This window comes from Clavelina lepadiformis, chromosome 2, assembly GCF_947623445.1.
Source record: "Clavelina lepadiformis chromosome 2, kaClaLepa1.1, whole genome shotgun sequence".
Classification (NCBI taxonomy): domain Eukaryota; kingdom Metazoa; phylum Chordata; class Ascidiacea; order Aplousobranchia; family Clavelinidae; genus Clavelina; species Clavelina lepadiformis.
This window is the reverse complement of record NC_135241.1, coordinates 2,948,734-2,970,371: the sequence shown is the minus strand read 5'-3', so window position 1 is coordinate 2,970,371 and position 21,638 is coordinate 2,948,734. Positions and strand designations below refer to the sequence as shown.

The 21,638-nt window shown below is 36.9% G+C and overlaps 4 protein-coding genes across 4 annotated transcripts; 3 read left to right on the top strand and 1 right to left on the bottom strand.

Annotated features, from left to right (window-relative positions):
* Positions 1-502: 502 nt before the first annotated feature.
* LOC143447049 (nuclear pore complex protein Nup153-like) lies at positions 503-6,261 on the top strand. The gene is made up of 2 exons (XM_076946972.1): positions 503-798; positions 1,530-6,261. Exons 1-2 carry the CDS (start codon positions 578-580, stop codon positions 4,987-4,989), a joined length of 3,681 nt encoding a protein of 1,226 aa, XP_076803087.1. The 5' UTR covers positions 503-577; the 3' UTR covers positions 4,990-6,261.
* A 10-nt stretch (positions 6,262-6,271) lies between these two features.
* On the top strand, positions 6,272-10,060 carry LOC143447050 (engulfment and cell motility protein 1-like). The gene has a single exon (XM_076946973.1). It carries the CDS (start codon positions 6,284-6,286, stop codon positions 8,573-8,575), a length of 2,292 nt encoding a protein of 763 aa, XP_076803088.1. The 5' UTR covers positions 6,272-6,283; the 3' UTR covers positions 8,576-10,060.
* A 41-nt stretch (positions 10,061-10,101) lies between these two features.
* LOC143447051 (kelch domain-containing protein 8A-like) lies at positions 10,102-13,788 on the top strand. The gene has a single exon (XM_076946974.1). The coding sequence runs from the start codon at positions 10,105-10,107 to the stop codon at positions 11,161-11,163; it is 1,059 nt and encodes a 352-aa protein (XP_076803089.1). The 5' UTR covers positions 10,102-10,104; the 3' UTR covers positions 11,164-13,788.
* Positions 13,789-15,915: 2,127 nt separating this feature from the next.
* On the bottom strand, positions 15,916-19,065 carry LOC143447085 (uncharacterized). Its single transcript, XM_076947021.1, has 4 exons — positions 17,699-19,065; positions 17,037-17,242; positions 16,804-16,903; positions 15,916-16,661 (listed from the first exon to the last, which is right to left on the bottom strand). Exons 1-4 carry the CDS (start codon positions 18,395-18,397, stop codon positions 16,218-16,220), a joined length of 1,449 nt encoding a protein of 482 aa, XP_076803136.1. The 5' UTR covers positions 18,398-19,065; the 3' UTR covers positions 15,916-16,217.
* Positions 19,066-21,638: the final 2,573 nt, after the last annotated feature.

The following is a 21,638-nucleotide window of genomic DNA, read 5'->3' as shown; positions in this document are numbered from 1 at the left end:
TCAGGTTCAGTGCAGAAATGCACTTACCAGATTACAATTTTAAGCTTTTTATGAAGATCTTGTGTTTGCAAAAGACCTATTGGTGCTGTACACTTTAAGTGTGCACTTTAATTAAGTTATGGTACTTTAAGGAGCTCCTTTACAGCCGTTGTCAACTTTACAAAATACATAAACTGTTTGTCCACTATTCATTCAGTGCATACAGAAATTCAGTTAGATTTAAGTGCATATTTATTCATTATTGTGAGCATTAATGCGCCTGATGTGCACTATTGAATGTTGCACTTAATTGTGCTTTTCTATGCATGCCAGCTAGTTGACAACACTGCCTGAATATTGTTATGCTCGCAGACTAGACTTCATTATCATATTCATCTCGATCAAGTTTATAAAACTTATGGAAATGTTATGTAACGTTTATATTGTGTTTTACCAAAGTATATACATGTTTTAACAGTCTTACATTGTTTTAACAAGATGTTTTTTTTCGTTTCACAGGTTTTTAGTTATAGGCTCAACCTCAACCAACTTGTATTAGAGCACAGATTGTTATCATTTGTATAGTTACAAAATAACCATGGAACAAAACAACTTTTTACGAAAAATATGGAGCTCAAAAAGCAATAGCCGTCAGCAACCAACAGCATTTAGTGATAAGCAACCCGCATTTAATCTCTCATCATTTTCAAGTCCTGCCCCTTCCATTTCAAAGTCTCCTACAGTTGGCACATCTCCTAGCTCATTTTATTCTGGTCGTGTACAATATGGTGGTGCAATGAGTACATCCTCTCCATACAGGTGGTTTGTTATCAATCTTGAACATTTTATGAAATTATCTATAACCTGAAATGCTAAAGTTTGATATTAGCTTATATATACAAAATATATCTCTTGAATGTATGTATCTACTGTATATATGTGTAGTGGTGCAGTCCAATGAGAAAAATTGCTATTTTATGTTAAATTCAGATTAATTGCGAAGCAAAAAACTTCGTGGATTTTAGGATTTTTTTGAAAGTGGGTTTGTTAGATAGGTAAAAGCTGGTTGCTTATCACAGACATGAAAAAAATTGTCTCGCATTCGTACAACTGCAAACTAAGAGATATTTCAAAATCACTTACGGAGCACTTTAATAAATATAAATAAGCTCCTTGGTAGTAACAATGCCCACTATTTTTTTAACTACTCATAATATTTAGCTGAATATGCAATATACAAAAAGTAGTATATATGGTTGAATAAATGCTAATTAATGAATGGCTTTTGTATAATTCTCGAAGTTCATTTTACTGATTTATGCTGAAAAATATTAATTTCAATTTTCAACAAGTACTTGGTCCAGAGGCCAGAGCTAAGATATAAAAACACTGGCCTATATATATATATCATACAACGAAATTTACGCTTGTCTAAGATTTGGTGTTTATGCGAAAGCAAGGATATGAAAGAATTAAATGTCTGCTGATTGGACTATTTCTCTGTACTTGAATATCTTTTGATAATAACACTGGTAAAAATGTTTTTGCAGAATTCCAAAAATTACTAAAGTCCAAGGAAGTTCTTCAAATAAAACGAAAACTTCTGGCCAGAAGTCGTCGTCACAATTTACAGGGGCTCTGAGTTCCACAGCACGAAAAATAATGCAGACTTTAGAAAAAATGTCTACTCCTCTTCGTGATCTGAAGAAGATTCCTCCTCCTGATACAAGAACACCCACTTCCTTCATGGCTCGAGCACACAGGAAAAGGACCATGGATCACAGTATTAACAGTCCACAGAAAAAGCGTGTTCCCCCGACAAAAGGCCTTACTTCTGTTAGTAGTGCAATTGTTACCACATCTGCAAAGATGCCACTCGACAACAGTCTGGTCACTAAATCGATTGTGAAAAATTTTGTCTCGGAGAGCCGGCAGACTGCAAGGAATTTGGCATCATCTACAAAGGACCATGTTATACACAGAGGACAGCCTGCCGTTGTTGCCACTTACTCATCTTCTGAAGGCCTGAAGCACAATTATGAGGCATCCAGTGGCGGTGGTGGAGGCAAAATGAAACATCAGCGACGAGCAGTTGGACATTATTCTGCTATTTCACAAACTCCGGAGAAGAACGTCTTGCCGCCAGTTCCCAACATAACTATGAACATACCAACACTTCCTTCCTTTGATTTTAACGGTCCTGGCAACACTTCTACACCTGCACCTCCAAAATTGAGCAAGATTAATTTAGTTAAAGGAAAAGAGGGAGTGGAGCAAAAAGATCATTTTGATCTAGAATTTGTGTTTTCTCCTCCTGCTCCTCGACCATCCCCTGTGAAGAAATCCCAACCCACTCCTCAGAAGTCCTCAGTGACATTTCCATTTAAATCACCCCCCGATGCATCAAGTAAAGCTGCAAGTCTTTCCAGAACAACTCAGAAGAGTATGGACCAGTCTTCATCAGCACACACTACCAAAAGCATTCAAACGAAGACCCAAGATTTTACTCCAGTCAAAGCAGGCAGTGTGATGGATATTTTGGGTAAAGGAGATAAGATTTCAAAAACACCGTTAGCTCGGGCGACAGCTGTCAGCACAACTAGTTCTGCTATATCAAAGCCACCACTGAGTGAAGTATTTGGAAAATCAAAGGACAAATGGGAATGTGGAACTTGCATGATTATGAACAGCAATGATCGTGACAAATGTGAAGCTTGTCAAACACCAAAACCCGAAGCAAAGTCTTCCAAAGCTGATAGCAAGCCGTTGAGTGAATTGTTTAAGAAACCTGCAGGTAAATGGGAATGTGGTACCTGCATGATTATGAATGATAATTCGCAGACAAAATGTGAAGCTTGTCAAACACCCAAGCCAGGATCACAGTCAAGTCAACCGCCTTTGAGTAGCATATTTCAAAAGCAAAAAGATAGATGGGAATGCGGAACCTGCATGATTATGAATGATAACAGTCGTAGTAAGTGTGAAGCCTGCGAAACTCCTAAGCCAGGTGCCAGTTTAGCCTCAGGTTCTGATTCTAAACCATTTACGTTTGGCGCACCAGCATCGCAGACAAAGTCTTCAACTACTTTCACAAGCAACTTGGCTAACTTTAAACCATCAGCAAAGTCGTCGTTTTCATTTGGAGCGCCTACGTCATCTCCAATCGTAAAATCTCTCGTTAATTTCTCAGATAAAAACAAATGGGAATGCCCAACCTGTTTGATAACAAATGATCAAAGTAGGATGAACTGCGAAGCTTGTACCACCCCAAAGCCTGGATCTGAATCTAAAAGTGACAAGAAAGGCCCAGCATCAGGTATTGTTTTCGGAATTAATCAAAGCAAGTCATCAAAGTGGGATTGCAAAGTATGTCTTGTACCAAATGATGCCGAACGCACAAAGTGTGTTGCATGTGAAAGCCCACGCACTGATTTGAAGAACGATTCTTCTGCAAATTTTCAAAAATCAACATTTAAATTTGGAAGTACATCATCTAATGTGGTTAAATTTGGAATACCTACAAAACCCGAAACCAAACCAACGACTACTTCAAGCGAAGAATCCGTCACTGCTGCTACCTCCGAAAATAAAATTGTCACAAGTATTGCCCCAAGCTTCCCAGCTGGTATTAAGTTTGGAGTTCAGCAGCCTTCTGTTAGCAAAGAAGAGCCTAAACCTGTTGCTAGTTTTGTGACTACTGCAGTCTCAAGCAGTCCTGGTGCTATCTCTCAACTCTTGTTCGGAGCACCTAAAACTTCTACTAAGCCAGCATCTACCACACCATCATTTGGCACCCCAACATCTGTCTCAAGTCAGCCAACTGCGTATTCTGTCACCAAAAAGAGAAATCTTGATGAAACTGACAGTACAGTAATTTCTGCTAAGTTGCCAACATTTGGCGTAGGAGGCAATCTTAACACTCAGACTGGTTCCACTGCCTCTCTAGTTACAGGATTCACCCTCACTGCTCCAAAAACCACACAAGCTGTGCAACAAAAACCTGCATTTGCAGGATTTAATGTAGGAGCAAAACAAACATCTGAAGGCTTTGGTGCAACGTTAAATGCACAAAAACCCGCCACATCTACTACCCAAACTCCGTCAACCGCACCACCATTTCTGTTTGGAAGTGTGACAAAACCAGCTTCATCTGTGGTTACTACAACAACAACAGCAGCAAAGCCCGCATTATTTTCTGGTTTTAGTTCAACGCAGTCATCTTTTGGAGCCCCACCGCAATCATCAGCAACACCGCCTTCATTTTCCTTTGGAAAAACTCCCACCTCCAATGCAAGTGGCTCCACTGTGAATGACAGCAGCCAACCTACTAAACTTGGGTTTTCGTTCGGATCTACTCCAGCTTCTACTGCACCTTCAAATGGTATGTTTGGTAAAGCAGCTGCACCAGCTTCCAACCCTACAATAGATAAACCTCCGGTCTTCGGAAGCACAACTGCACCGGCTACTGGGTTTTCATTTGGCTCTAATGCCTCCTCATCTACAACTACACAAAAAGGCAGCGGTATGTTTAGCACATCACAGTCGGTTCCCAAGCCAACCTTCAATTTTGGAGCATCTGCTGAACCAGCTCAAACAGGTTTCCAATTTGCCTCTAATCCAGCTCAGACTGCTACACCAGCAAAAGCATTTAGTTTTGGAAATAGTGGCCAAAATCAGTCGGTGTTTTCTAATCCATCTGCTTCTACATCAGGATTTAACTTCAGTGGTGCCCAAAATAAACCAGCATTTTCATCAACACCCGGAACGTTTCAGTTTGGAGCCGGCAGCAGCAATCCTCCGAAACCAGATTCAACAAGCACCGGTTTTCAGTTTAATGCCAACCCATCATTACCCACGCCAGCATTTGGAAGTACCCTGGGTGCATCTCCGGCGCCAAATGCAGGGGGTATGTTTAGTATTGGTCAAAGTGATCCTAACAAACAGAATCGAGCAACTACCCCTGTACAAAATCGTCCTATGCGAAGAGCTACTCGTAGACTGAGAAAATAAGTTCAACTACTGATGTAAATTGGTGTTTGTTTTTAACAAGTTAAAATCAGTAATAATTAAGTGAATTAAAGAACGTATTCCTTATCATGGACCTTGTGGACACTCTCATCTACGCTTCAGACAGTGCCATTAACTGCATCTTTCTTTTAAACGTTTTGCGTTTTTCTGGTACCATTGAACCTTTGTTGCCGGCTTTTGTAAACTTGCCTTTACCTAAGTCTGTTACAGTAGCAAGATTTGTATTTATTGTGTAATGCATTTTGCACACTGAAGTGTGAGATTACATTTGATAGATGTTTAGTGTAATAACAACTTTGAAAAACCTTCCACCATCAGTCTTGTTCTGAGCATCATCATTATGTCGTGTCTTTGGTAAGAGTGCATGTTGCCATCAGCTGTTATACATATTTTCAAGTTGCTGTTGTTGTTTTCAAGTTGATTACTGACCAATGCAAAAATGTGTTATGATTATCCTGGCATATATATATATATATATATATATATTCACAGATCACAGTTGTATGTATAACTGTTTCGATTGTATGGCTTAGTTGATGATTTCGATTGAGTATTCAAACAATTTTGTATGATTCTAAAGTTTTATATTTTGTTTGTTTAGCCATTATAAATGGTAAAACTTCTATTGTCTATTTCGTTTATAATTGCCGCAAGACTTAGTGATAAAACAAGACTGTATCAAATTGTATTTATTAAACCCTTGCAATATTTTTCATGGTTTAATATCAGGCAAGAGTTTTAACACCCCATGATAGTATCTACATTAAGGATTTGGATATATCCAATGAATTACAGTGTATTTAAGCAGCTAATATTTACGTACTTGCGGAATTAAAAAGTTTTTAAGACTATATTACGGAATACTACTACAAATTTAAGGTATTAAATTTTATTAAAATTCTTTTTAGTGTTCTCTTACTGTGTATTCAACTTGCATAAATTTATGGTGCGTGATTAAATAATTAGGCATTTTATGCTGTTTAACTGTACAAATGCATTGGTGTGAAATGGGAAGTGATTTTTTGACATTATTATTACTGATCACATGTCTGTGATGTGACATCACGTGATTGCATAAACGTGACTTTTCTTTTGAAATCCACAACTTCTGACAAGCTGATGGCAATACTGGGTTCTAAGATGTGTAAATTTATGTTTACTGCCAGGACGCGTCTGTTGAGTGAAAAACTTCAGTGTTGCAATCCCTGCCTGCTATAAATAATTCCTAAACATGCTTTTTCTCTTGTAATTTAGGATTTAGAATTAAAAATTAATAATGACCTCAAAATCTGGTGCTGCTGGTGAGAAAGTGGATCGAACCAGCAGTCGGATGTCTCATACTGATAACAAGTTTGCTGGAGTTCCAATGCTTCAGGATTTTGACCCTGGCACCATTCAAAGATTAGCCCAAGCCCGGCGGGATGTGTTGAAAGTTGCCATTGAAATTCCCAATTCAACACCAAAGTTATTTGAAATAAATCAGAAGGTGTCCCTTAAAGATAGCATCAGAGATGTTTGTGAGCGTTGGAACGTTTCGGATCACGATTGCTATGCCCTGCAGTATGCCGATTCCAAGCAGTACATCACAGAAAAAACTCGCAATGAGATCAAGCAAGGTGCCGTACTGCGACTTGTATTAGCTCCAAGCAAGGTGGTTGAGCACATTGTAAAATCGCTTCACCAACCTCCAAGCTTAGCAGACAAGGTGCAGGCTTTGAAGAAACTATCCGAGAGCTCTGCTGATCCTACTTTCTCGGAAGAATTCATCCGAAAGCGAGGAATCCAGTGGATTGTTCATGAAGTGGAACAGGAAGAATGCCAGGGGGAGACACTGGCATATGCTTTAACTGCCTTTCTGGAGCTGATGGATCATGGCTTTGTAAACTGGGACAATGCTTTAACACATGAATTCTTGAAGAAAATAGCTGGCTTAGTTAACAAAATTACTGATGCGGATGCCACCATACTCCAACGTTCATTAGGCATTATGGAGTGTGCTGTAGTCAACAGTAATAAATTTTATCACGAAATTCAGGATTCCATCACCATCTCAAATCTTATCTCACATTTGCAAAGATCAAATGCTGAAATCCAACAAAACACCATTGCACTGATCAATAGTTTGTTTATGAGAGCGCCGAGCGATAAGGGAAGAGTGGGTGGCCGAAGAAAAATTTCTGACACGATGGCACAAAAGCAGTTTCGCACAGTCATCCTTAATCATGTTATTCGCACCCCAACCGCTATCGGAAACGAGATGGCGCATCAATTGCACGTCCTCCAGGTCCTCACGTTTAACACTCTCGAGGAGAGAATGATGATGAAGCTGGATCCCGCAGTGCAAGAGGAACGAGAGAAACTTCTTGAACTTCGAAATGTAGCTTTTGAGACATCACAGCACGTGTCTCCAGTGTCCAAAAGGCCTCAGGGTCACATTACATTCAACCCTAGCGATTTTAAAAAACTAGGTTTTATCAACACCAACAATCCTGTTTTAGATTTTGACAAAACCCCTCCTGGTGTCTTGTCCTTAGACCTCATGGTTTATTTTGCCAGAAACCAACAGGATAATTATATAAAATTGGTTTTGGAGAATAGCTCTCGTGATGATAAGCATGAATGTCCATTTGGCCAGAGTTCTGTCTGTATAACAAGATTGCTCTGCGAAATACTTAAGATCGGGGAACAACCAACCGAAGTGGGGCAACATTTTTACCCCATGTTCTTCACCCATGATCACGCATTCGAGGAATTCTATTGCACCTGCATACAGTTGTTCAACAAAACCTGGAAAGAAATGAGCGCCATCAAGGATGACTTTGATAAAGTGATGAGTGTCGTCCATGATCAGATTGTGTTGGCTTTGAACACCAAGCCTGCTTCGATGGAAGGTTTTAAACAGAAATTGCAAGCCCTTAGTTACTCAGAGATTCTCAAAAAGCGACAGCAAGAGAGGCTAGACAAGGAACAGTTTGACTCGCAAGCCAAACCTGTTGTTGAGTTGCAACAGGAAGTAAAACCCGAGATTATGGACCTGATACGGCAACAACGTTTAAATTGCTTGGTGGAAGGAACAGCGTTTTATAAGATATCAAACAAGCGAAGAGATAAGTCGAGATGGTATTGTAGACTTTCACCCAATCACAAAATTTTTCACTATGGTGACATTGATGACTCGACTGTGACACCTGGCATCGAGACACTGCCTGAGAAACTAGCGATTGCTGACATAAAGGAAATAGTTACAGGCAAGCACTGCCCACACATTAAGCATGCACGAGCCCATAAAAGCACGACAGAGCTCGCATTTTCCATCTTGTTCGACCCAGAAGAGGCTCTTAACTTCATTGCACCAAACTTGGATATCTGGTGCACATGGACCGATGGCATTAACACATTACTTGGCAAGAATATGAAGAGTACAAAGGCTAAATCGGATTTAGATCTTCTACTCAGCATGGAAATGAAACTCCGGTTGTTGGATTTGGAAAATATTCCGATCCCCGATCAACCTCCTCCAATACCAGAGCTTCCACGAAACTACAATTTTGCACTCACGTCAGCTTAGAAAATAAATTTGTTTAAGTTCCACGTATGTTGTCAGTATTCCAGAGTTTATGTATATTTTAGTTTTTTGTTATTTCATGTATTTTTGTTTGATGTCATTATTGTTTCCAGATAATCATTATGTAAAATCTATGTTAAGTATGCATGAGTTATAATTTAAAAAGCTTGTGATGTACATCCTAAGCACAATCCAATATTCCTTGCATAATTGCAGCACTATATTTAATCAAAAGTTACTGCATGTTTTCCATATGTTTATCATTTCATTGTTTTGTATTAGGACAGCGTGGTCCAACTTCTTTTCATCGCGGGCCAAAATCAGAAAATTTTTTTATCTTGCGGGCCAATGTTTTTAAATTAGAAATGAAGAAATGTGAAATTAGAACTGAAAAACAATGTGACATTGATATTAGAACTGAAAAAAGTTCTCTTGTTTCATTAAAACTGAAATTAGAATAGTTCAAAATTTAGCTATTAAATGCTGATCAATGTGACATCTGCGGTCGAGGTTCTTCCTCGACTATACAGTAGCGACTATCAAAGCTGACTATCAGTTCGCGGGCCAAAAAATCGGTGCTCGCGGGCCAACTTTGGCCCGCGGGCCTGCAGTTGGACCACGCTGTATTAGGATATCTAATTAGACGTTTCAATTTTAGGCTTTATTATTTTCGGTATAAGAAAAAAATCATGGCAAAATAATTATTCTGAATATTATTCGAAATGCTTGATTGCTGTTCAAAAAGCCATTTATAATGAACGTGGTTTCCAAAACAAAACTATGAGACATTTCAACAGATAATATATTTGCAGTGGTAGTATTATGTATATTATTTCAATTAATGATCAACAATTCTTTATGATATCAGATTTATGACATTTGTGTTTATTGAACAACCCTGTGATGTGCTGAAAGGGTATTGGTGAAAAACCAAACGTTTTAAAATGCTGTAGCCATGTGCAATATTGTCCACCGACTTATAAATAAAGCATAATATTATATTGTCCCTTGTATACAGATGTGATTAAATGTTGCATTTGGATTGGAAATGAAGTGTTTTAAACATGTCTATCATCGCTCCTTGGCTAATAGTAGCAGAAACTGCTGTTGATATTTTATTGAGATGTTTTACCAGTTAATTTTTCAAAATACCCAGTCTAATCAGAATTGTTTCTGTTAGTCAGCAATTGCCCTATAACAAGTTTAAATTATATACATATGTTTTTTTTTCATTTGCTATTTCATCAATTATTGAATTCGCTCTGTTAATCACCTAAATTCAATCTTTATATTGAGTTATTGGTATCGTGATCATATTTGTAATCTGTTCTAGTTTTATGGTCAAACAGAATGAAGTGATTGATCTGTAATTTTTGTTTGGAGATACACACACTCGTGCTTTCGTGAAATAAGGTTTCCTTTCATGATCATGTGCCTTAAGGGAAATGTATTCATAATTCTTACGTGGTTTGTTTTCCTTATTTTAAGTGCAGGTATTGTCTTCTGCTAATGTGAGCTAAAGGTGTAATAGAATGGCTGTTACGAACTACAAGTGGTCCAGCATAGCGTCAATGAGTGTCCCTCGTGTCTACACATCTGTTACATTTTGCAATGGACTGCTGTATGTCATTGGGGGTTGTGACGAGATGGGTCAACCTGTCAACACCCTGGAAGCTTACGACCCCACTGAAAATAGCTGGACCAAGTTGAAGGGTCTGCCCACGAAGCGGGCTGCACCAATCGTAGCCGCACTTGACGGTAAGATTATCGCCATCGGTGGTGTTGGCCCCACCCAAGCCCCAGTGGATGCCGTTGAGGTGTACTACACTGCCGAGAACAAATGGAAGCGACTGGCCCCGGTGTCCGAACCGCTGATGGGAATGGCAAGTTTCCTTAAAGATAACACGATCCACATCTTCGGAGGAATGGCAATGGATAGCAATCCACGAGATCACTTCAAATGCCTGGTTATCAGCTCCAGTGGTAGTGAGAAATGGCAAGCTTTTCCTCCGATGCCCACAGCGAGATACGCTGCACAGGCTTACTGCCACAACAACAAGGCAGTCGTCGTTGGAGGCAGGATGGGGAAAATACCAGTTGATGCATTTGAAGTTTTTGATTTTGACCTAAGATCCTGGTGCCGTTATCCAAACATCCCGAGCAAAAGAGTTTTCCCTTGCTACGGGATCACCGACAACTATCTTCTGTCGCTTGGCGGCTTGCGGCAAAACGCCCAGCAGGGATTCTGTGATGCATGCGAGGTGTACCCGCTAGAGCAGAACGAGAAAGGAGAGTGGCAATCACACAAGAGAATGGCGATGCCGACTAAACGCGGCGACTTTGCCGTTGCTTCAATTGACAATCAAGTTGTTGTTGTAGGAGGCCTTGGAAACGAAGGAAAACCTCTGAGTTCGACAGAGCTATTCAATCCGGAGACGAAGAAGTGGAAACGCCTCACAGACATGCCAAGGGCACACAGCACTTGTTCATGTGTAACCCATCAAGGAAAGTTGTATGTTATTGGGGGAGTAACTCCAGATGGGCCTACAGCCACCTGTGAAATATTTCAGCCTGAGTCCTTGCCGGAGTAAAGATTTGGTTTGGTTTTTGTTCATTCCTAAACTTTATATTAAGTAGATATTACTGCATTTTTGTGTTCCTTTTATACCAATTCAGTAGCGTTACAAACTGTTATGGTCCCTGTGAGTGTATTAGCTCAACTATTAAAATTTTGTTTTTTGACGATATCTACCAGCGGCAGCATGGTCCAACTACGAGCCACTTGTCGCCCGCCAAGCCATTTTGTTGGCCTGCAAGTATTTGTAGGATTCACAGCATAACTTAACATTACAACCTAAGTGATATATAATAATAATAATAACCTACAGCAATAAAGTGTACGTGTTATCTGATTATGGAGTTTTGTCTGCCTTGCTGGAAGGCAAGCTCCTTGTGATGAAATTGGCACAAAGATAAACATGAAATTGATATTTATAATCAACAGTTAGCGCAAAAGATTTGCGTTTCTTTACAATCAAAATATTGTGATATAGGATATTTTTGCGCATCAAGTTTTTATCAAACCCACACTTCGCAAAACATGTGTTCCTAGCTGAATTGATTTTTGATAGACAATTGGTTTCATTACTGTAGACAGCCGATTTTATGTGCCTAACTTTGCCTGACTGAATAACAGTAATGTTGCTGCCTCGGTCTAGTTCTAGTTCAAACTGCGGCTCGCCGGCATGTTTTTCTGGCTCTTCTAGACCAGTGGTTCCCAAACTTTATCTACTCGCGTACCATTTTTTTGGTTTATGCAGCGTTCTCGTACCACCTACATTGTAGGACTATAAAAACTGACTTCAAGGATTTATTACCTAGTAATAAATGACGTTGTATTTCGTCACAAAGAAACGCTGTTTTACAATCCAATGCGTCAATACCCTAAGGAATTAGTATTCAGTAGGGAATATAGCATGAAATTTTACGCTCTACCTAATTTATGTGAATTAAAATAATGCCGCGATCGTTTGGTGTAAACTTGATAAGTTGCTCGCGTACCACCTGGAAGACTTTTGTGTACCACTAGTGGTACGCGTACCATAGTTTGGGAACCACTGTTCTAGACGAATTGTAAAACTCCAAAAAAATTGTAAAGGCTACCAAGAGTACCATTTATGAACGTTTCTGTCTATTTTTTTCTTTATTTAGGCCAGCATTTCGTTTATGACGTAACACTAGACATAGAATCCGACATTGTTTTCAGGTATAGATTATATGGCATTATATTATATATACTCTATGGCAAAGGTGGTCAAAGTATGCATCGCCGACAAGTTTTTATGGGTCTTCTAGCTGAAAAGTAATATCCCAAAATGACTACTAATAATATAATAACCAAATTGACAATCATTACTGATTTTGCGGCTCGCTGGTGTTTATAGTTTTCCGCAAGTAACTCTTTCATTGAACAAGTTTGCCCACCCCTGGTCTAGTTAGATGGCAGTACAAATTTAAGCTAAGATAAATCTAGCTTACATGAACAGGAAGATGCGTGGATTAATTTCAAAAACCCAAATTATGGTCAAAGCAACAGTATCTCGTAACAAACACAAAAAAGACAAAGAAAGTTTGAACGGAAAATTTTATTATATCTCAAATATTTTTGAAATGATATTTTTCTCAACTTTTTCACTGATTGCTTGTTGTAATTTAATTTTTTTACTTCATTTCTGTAAAGTTGGCAAACATTGTTTATCAAACATATTCTAAGATTCACAACCAGAAATAAGAATTTCAGTAGTATTGTTTGTTTGTAGTAGTATTGTTTGTTTGTTTGTTTGTTTGCCGCCAGACTAAGAAAAGTCTATAAATGATTTAAACTCGTTAATGATTGTTCAATGTTGATTCGTCATTTCTATAGCTTTTGTGATGGTGTATTGTTTGTTATTATCATAATTGTTTTGCGTCTTAAACATCACGCGTTCAGAGGGATCTCTCCCACAAATATAGGTCCATTGTAAAGTTGGACCTCTCTGGTATATGTTATTGGCAACATTGCAACACAAAAATATGATAATAGTTGTTTGTAAACCAACTTGCTCGTAGTCAACTTTCATTGTATTGGTTGAAATTAATATTATTGTGTGTTTTGAGTGCTACAAACTTTCGGTGCAGACATTTTCTATAGCAGTAGCATTATAGCATTGACGACTGTGATCAAATGTCTGTTTTTGTGTTGAATTATTACTGTACTAGCGACTTACGTTGCAAGAGTGGAAGCTTGTAAATAGAAATATTTATTTTTACTACCTTGAAATTTTACCTTTTAATGTGGAATTTACCATTTATTTTTTAGAAGTGCCGGTTTACTAGAGATACAAAATTACTTTTTTGCTAGTTTCAGAGCCAATGAAACATTTCTGGTCATTATTTTACAAACACATTTAAAATAGCAAAAAACTTAAGACACCGTATTTATCTGTGTGGTGCCATTTTTTTCAATCGCAAAACTAAGAAATTTAGGACGTGATTGGAATTATGCATATATGGTAGTTCCTTAACTTTTATTCGTCTTCTTAAAAACGTATCTTTTTTCTATGTTATCACAATCAGGAGTATGTACATTATTTATATACAGTAAGTATGCAGAGGATTTGTATCAAAGTGTTTAAAATTTTAATGCAGGTTTTTAATAATAAAAACATTAAATGGTTTATTCTTTGTGGTTTGAACAGTCTAATTCCTCATATTGAGTGCACTTGCTAACTAAGGTCCATTAGTAAAACAGAATCTAAGTTCATGGTAAAAGATGATCTTTATGTTCCACTAGTCCTTTTTCTAAATTTTGGGTTAATCTAACCTTAGTTAGTTAAGTAAATTAATCTTGCTCAATTTTGGAGGTGCAGATGTGGAAGTGCTGCCAGGACTGTTAAAATCAAAGGAAGGTAGTTTTGGTATGTTCATAGTTATGTTGGGAACTGGCGGCAAGACGTTCTCCTCACAGCAGAATAATGCCCATAGCTGATGTTTCATTTTTCCACCTCCACTGGATGCCTCATAATTGTGCTTCAGGCCTTCAGAAGGTGAGTAAGTGGCAACAACGGCAGGCTGTCTTCTGTGTGTAACATGTTTCTTTGACATCCCAAAAATCTGCTATCAATGCAAATTTTACCATCTTCTGGTTTTCTGGAGAGACGTTGTTCCAACTAAACTTGTTGCTGACTGTTAATAAAAAATTGTCTTGAATGTTAGTGGTAGCTCTTTTTTCTGTAAATTTATGTGCTGTTCCGAATGAAAGCCTAATTTGTTGTGAAATTGTTGCTTGATGTATTACAGCATTGGGTAAAGACTTTTCTTTAATTGACTTGTTTTTGTCATACTGTTCAACGAAAATAAACAGGTGAAGTTAGGAAATGTGCAGATGTGTTTCAGAATTATCACTGATGACCATTAACAGAGCTTAAGGTAGTGGTTTCCAAACTTTTTTACTACGCTATCCTTCATGATCATTTAAATCAATCAACTTAACCTGGAGTTTATGACCCTTATTGGAGTCATTAGCGGCTTTTCTGATGTTTGGAGGAGTTGAAATATCTATTTATTTTAGTTCGAATCAAGTTAAAGTCATTGACATCTGCACTTCAGTTACTCTAGAATAAATGCACATACTATTAGTAACATATGAAGAGTATGAAACAGAAATAATTAATTAATCTATAGTAAACTACTGTTAAGAAAAAGACACATTCCACCGTTAACATCCTGGCATGAAAAAACATTTTAATTTAAAAAGATTTCTGATCGAGGTTTTATTCTAAAGTAACGTTCACCCAATGATTCACACTTTTGGTAGCATTGGAATCACGCATAACTTCTTAACGTTTCTATGGTTTGTTAAACGCATATTTTCAGATTACATTATGAATTATGTAATGCAACTGACAATACTTTAACAATGAGTAGTATCTATAAAAGAGGTTGGGTAAGTGCGACTTTTTAAACATTAGTTTGCTTCCAAAAAAAGAAAAGCCAACTTTTCTAATGTTTTGTTTAAGAGTTGCAGCCAACACAAATGTGGACTTCAATTAAGAAAAGTTTTCCCACTCCTGATAGATGATAGACACATTACATAGATGCAATTCTTTTCTATCATAGTGTTTGCTACTTCAGTATGAGCATTTAATGATAAAAGTATTCACATTCTTTGTGGTTTGAAGAGCCCAGTTGTAATTTCTCCCTACGTTGTTTGCTGCAGGTGAATTTACTGAGGATGGTTATGAACAATAAAAGATGGAAGCTCACAAGATTTTATTATTCTTGGATGTTTATTGTTTTACACGAGTATAAACATCTTTACAGTGAGGCTTTTTTTCATAATTATGCATAGCAATTTACTCTGAAAATTTTAAGGAAATGTGAAAAATTTAAGCGAGATATTTTTACAAAATTTGAAATATACACTACAGAAAGCTGCATTTCTTATAGCAATACATTGCTTTGGAGCATAGAGAAGAATAGATTAGAAATACACTGATTAATACACACTAAAGAACATCACAATGTTGATTTATTTAACTACACTAATGTATGCTCTGACACTTGTGAAAAATGACAGTTTTAAACTTTTTAAGCGGACAACTCATCAACAATGACATGCTTTCAATACCTCATTTTCTTCTCTTTGCCCAGCGTTTGGCATTTTGATTTTAACCTGGCTGAAGAAATGGGTGCTGTTTGACAAAGCTTACCAAGTGTGACTTGGGTTGTATTTTTGCTATTGATGGTGCCTCAGGTGAGGTTTTTAAAGTAGTAACTGAGCATTTCTGTTTGGTCACAAATCGTAAATTTGTTCATGGTTTTGTATTTTTATCCTTCTTGTCAGTCAAATAACTTCGTCCAGGGATAGTCATTTTTATTTGTGAAGATTGTTTTCGTAAACTTAAGTATAAGTCTACAAAAACTGGCAACAAACATACAACTCTGTTCCAGAAAGAAGGAATGTTTAAAAGAAATGTTCAGTTAATGGCACTGTCTGAAGCGTAGATGAGAGTGTCCACAAGGTCCATGATAATCTTCAATTCACCTAATTATTTCTGCTCTTAACTTGTTAAAATCAAACACCAATTTACATCTGCAGTTGAACTTATTTTCTCAGTCTACAAGTCGATCTCCTCCTTGGACGATTTTGTACAGGGTTAGTCGCTCGATTCTGTTTGTTAAAATCATTTTTACCAATGCTAGATACACTCTTTGCATTTGGCACCGGAGTTGAACCAAGGTTTCCCAATAGTGTCGTTGAAATAGTCGGGGTAGCATTAAACTTAAATCCACTGCTCGTAGAATCTGGTTCTTGGGACTTATTGCTGTCAGCTTGAAACTGAGATTTCCCAGCAATGTTACTGTTAGTCCCTGTGCTAATGTTAGGATCTTGGTGAGTGTCGAATGAAAGCTGAGATTGCTGTGAGGTTGTTGGTTCATACGTCACTGGTTCGGGTTCTTCCATTGTGATGGTGAAAACTTGTCCTTCGTTAAATTTCTTTTTCAAATTTAAAATTTGTTTTTCAAGCTTTTTTATTTTCCTGTCACCCTGTTTAAAATATTGCATATGGTAAGTAAATTCATTAAGCATACAATGCCGATGTGTTTGACAACAAATTGCAACAGCGACTGGATACATCCAATGCCTAGCTCTGAAGTAAATTCTTAGTATTTTTCATAAACATTCTAACCTGAGTAACACCATCAGCCAGTTTATCAAAAGCATCAACCCAAGCAGCAGGTAACTGGTTTAATCTCTCATCGTCGCTGGCAAAAATAGAATTGGCTTTTCTAAAGTAAAAAGAGATCCAATTATGAGCAAAAATTAAGGAACAGTAGTATATAAATAATAGATTCTAGTAGAGATTCTAAAGAAATCTGTAGATTTCTAGTAGAAATATAATACGTTCTATGAACAATATACTTTGAAGCAATGTTTGATTGAGTTTTTGGTTTAAAATTAAAGTCGATTGTTTCTTCGTCATCGTCAGTTGAATCCAGTTTAAACTTTGATAACTTCCTTGGTTGAATGCTCTCTGTTGCCTCCTTTTGGATGAACTTCATGAATGAGTCATCTTCTTTCAATGCATTGTCTTTGTTGTTGCTTTTATAAGGTTCGAACAGTGAGTCCTATGTACAAAAAAGCAATGGCTAGTGACATTGATTAAAGATATAAGTTTAATGGGTAGTACTGTATTCTATTGACAAAAATTATAAAACGGAAAATTTCTAGAAATAATTGAGCAACAAAAAGAATGGATTATTGGAAGCAAATTTACATTAAAATTACATGAAAAAGACTGTGTTTAATTTGGTATTTCCAGTTTTTAAAAACTTTCGGTTTAGAAACTTTTATGGAAATTTTCCAGCAATTCCTTTAATGCTATTACTGACGCCAATATCTTCCTACTATCTAAACAATTTTTTTCGGCATTTTACATGTGTTTGTAGTGTGAATTGAGACATGCAATAAAAGCGCCAATCATTTGCTATTAGACATTTATATATGTGATAAAATGCCAAATGGCCTTTCAGTGATAAAAAACATTTTCAATAATTTACAATCTCCACTGCACTAATATATACCTGGGAATATTCCATGTTTCTGCTTCTCTTTGTTAAGTCATTAACTGTTTCGCCGAGACTGTTCATTTGACAGCTAAGATCATTAATTACAGTTTCATTCAAGAAGTTTATATTCTGGAACGATGTTAACTTTTCCTTGAGGTCATAGATTTCAGCAATTAGTTTGTCTTGTTTAATGGCCAGTGCACTTTGAGCTGATTTAAACTCGAGTAACTCTCTTCTAATATGTTCATTTTCGGCTTGAACAAATTCCATCGCAGCTTTATTTGATGCAGAAAATGTACTCATTAGTTCTTCGCATTCTGCTCTAAAAATCGTTTTTAAGTTTTGAACAAAACTTTGTTTTTCCTTTGAAATATGTTGAATCTGAGATGACTCGCTTTCATTATTTTCATCTGCTACATCTGTATCCAGTGATCGACTCAGTTCTTTTCCTGGTTTCATAAAACTATCCATGCTCTGCTCTTTCCAAGGAAACCACGGATGCAATGAAGCTGGCAACCTGGAAATTAGGCCAGAATAAGAAAGATCTTTTAAAACGATTAATCTGTGATACAGCGATGATGTCATTTTACAAAAACAGTATCGTTTAATTACGTGAAGTGAAAAAGCAGCATTATATCTAAACAATGAAATTAAAATAAAACTTTTCATATGTGGTTGAGCAATTAGTGATTGCTCACACATTGTATCATTCATTTTTCACTACTGACTGATTTAATCGCATTACCAGGCTATGTACTATGCAGTACAGCCTAATTGGAAAGTATGGCAGTTTTCGAAAATAAATCATGCATGCAAAAAACAAAATTTTGGCGTCATGGCGTGAACTGAAGTCTTAATTCTTTGTTTATTTATTATAAATCGGCGTTCAAGTAAGATTGTTTATCACAAATCAGTGTGAACATGTAGCCTAATAGTCAGTTTAGCATGAACCTTTATAAATAAATCTTGTGCATGAATGCACATAGCAGTGTCGACAACGTCATGTAAACACAAGTTGTTTTAACAACGCACTTTAACAATACTAAGTACCAAGTGCCACTGCGTTATGGCGATTTCCTTCAGTATTTTGTGTGGTTATTTTACCAGTAAAAGTTGAAAACTCCTCCTGTAATTACCAAACTGCCTGACAACTAAACTAGCCTACGTTACAGAATTGATGGATCTAGTGCAAAAGTGCACAACCAAATAACGTCACAATTTGAGTAGCTGGGGTCTGGGCTGGTATACAAATGCATCTTGAGGTTGTGCTCTTCTGCACTAGACCCTAATTAACAAACAAAAAGTATTATCAGTATTGATAGAATTATATCAATATATTTTTATATATCAATTATATATATCATTATTATATATATATCAATAATATCAATATATAGCATTAATAACACAGACACATACTAAAACCAGACAGATATTTTGACCTAACCACTTTAAACTAGTTGCCAGGCCAAAAATTCCAGGAACTCCCAGAGTTCAAAGGTTACAGCATTAAGGAAGGCCACAAACCGAGTTGAAGCAAAATTTTGTTTTTTACATCGGGAGTTCCCCAAACTCAAAACAATACTAATACGTCACCATAGTGATTCTGATTTCTGACACCTTGAACATTTTACAGTAGTCCAGGATCGTAAAAACATTTTTGCCGCTAAAATGTAAATCTTGTTAGTATGGTTGTTGCCAAGTCATTTTATTCTGACTTATATCAATTTAAGTCACTCTGTGTCATGACCTCATCCATAGGTGTCCGCAACGTGGCCTGCCAGTTTTTAGCTGTGTTTTTTCAATTTACTCTTATTAGACCTGAAAAGTTTCAGGCTGTCACCGTATTAATTTCAGGATCATAATTTTCTCCACTGACATGATAATTCGTAATTACCATCTCTATGTAACTTGTATCACATGTAGGTTACTCGTTCTATTTGATTGATTTATTCTGGTGAACTTAAACAAAAATCTATAAAATCTATTGAAGTTTTATTGCATAACAATGCTAAATACTTATAACCACTAGCGTATAAGAAGCCTGTTGGGTCATGACTTTTCACGATCTTAATTCTTTTGGTCCATAGGTTTTTGTAGGTTTGCATGCGATAACTTTTCAGCTTCCACCAACAGGAAAACTAAAAATGGGAGATATAGGGCGTTAAAGATTTTCGTTTACGGCGTTTAAAAGTTGTAAACTATAAATAGGCAGCTATTGTACGTAAAACAAGAGAATACATTTCATTTTGAGATGTTGTAAAGTGTTTTTGAAGCGTAAAAATGTATTTATTGCGCCCCCGCGCATTCTGGGCTAGGTGGAAAAACTTAGAAATTTTAAAGGCAATCTTTAAAATTGCCCTCCTTGTTTGCTTTAAAATGTGCATCATTTCATGATATTATTAAGATGATGATATGATATATGAAGCAAGAAACAGTTTAACGAAAAACCGCAATATATATCAATATTGAACCAATACTTATCTGTAAAACAAAACTAGTTGCTTTACTGGAGCTTATTCAAAAATCTTGGAATAACTGAAAACAATATCATCTAAAACACAATTACTGTTGACAGACGTTTAGGACTTTGCGTGCTAATTAGAAACGTAATTACGTCGTCCCTGCTGGATTACTGACTGAACAGTAATCCGACTTGCATATAACTCTATAAGGTTGTTACCAGGAAGCACGTTACGTTGAGCACACAAATCAAACAGAGCCAATCTTCCGCTAACTGCAGTGCGATATAAACAAAAGCCACGCGGTATAGCTGAAATGACGGAAAGCACGAAATTTGTAAAAGGCCAAAGAAGTAGCGGTTGACATGAATGGAGTAGCCTAATTGGAAAGGAATATCCCTACTAGTTAGCAAAAAAAATTTTGTGCGCCATAGCAGCCATAATATAACCTTTGTAATAATATACGCAAGTGATACATCCAAAGCAAAGTTTTGGTTTGACAAAAGTGGTCTATTATTATTATTTGTTACATCTTCACATTTAAACGATTTTTCTCATACCTCAGCTTATTTCTTTCTTTGTATGTCCGATGCAAATCGCAAAACGCATTTAAACAAATCGCAAAACCTCTTATTTGCAAAAAAAACGCAACGCACTGAGCGAGGCGAATTTTTAATGATTTTTTTAGGGTATTCTCAAACTTTTGATCATTAAATAAATTGATAAACTATATAAACTGATTTATATAGTTTATTTACAGAATTCAAATTCTCTCCGACAAAACGTTTTACCGCGAGCGCGCGCACACACACACACACTTCATCATCCTCTCTTTCAGTCAACCGGTCAAAGCATCTTAAAAGCATTTCGCAAAACACCTGTTATGTTTAGATAACATGAACGTCTTACAACATTTATGGAAGCTGTGCAGTCAGGTCAACCAAGTTCAACGGGCCAAACGGTTTCGCAGCAGGAAATTGTAAAATGAGGCAACCACTAAACTAAGGGAAGGTTAGGCCTAAGGGAAAATCTTTTAACGCCTGGGCAAAATCGAAGTCTATACAACATTTGCAGACCAGATGAATTTTGCTTCCGATGAATAAGGGATGGCGGGACATGCAATTTATTGCCATTTCAAATTTAGGCACATCGATTTGATAGGAACTGATACGGGTCCTACGTCGAAAAGGTTTAAATTTAGAGTTTTAAGCTTAAAGGGATTGCTCAAATCAATATTATTTCACGTCAGATAAAATCTGATTCGTAAAGAAAATACCTTTCTAAGCTTTACCATAAGAAACAACCTTAAGTAGCTTAATTGTTCAAATAACTCGAGGTTAGTGATTACAACATTACTAGTTACTTCAGTACAAGCTTTATCTGGCATCGATCAGAGTATTTCGATCAGTTGTAAAAAATATAAAAACGTAAAAAAGCTACTTGACAGGCAAATCTGAAATGCTTTTATAGGTTTTTTCTGCTTAAATAGTCAG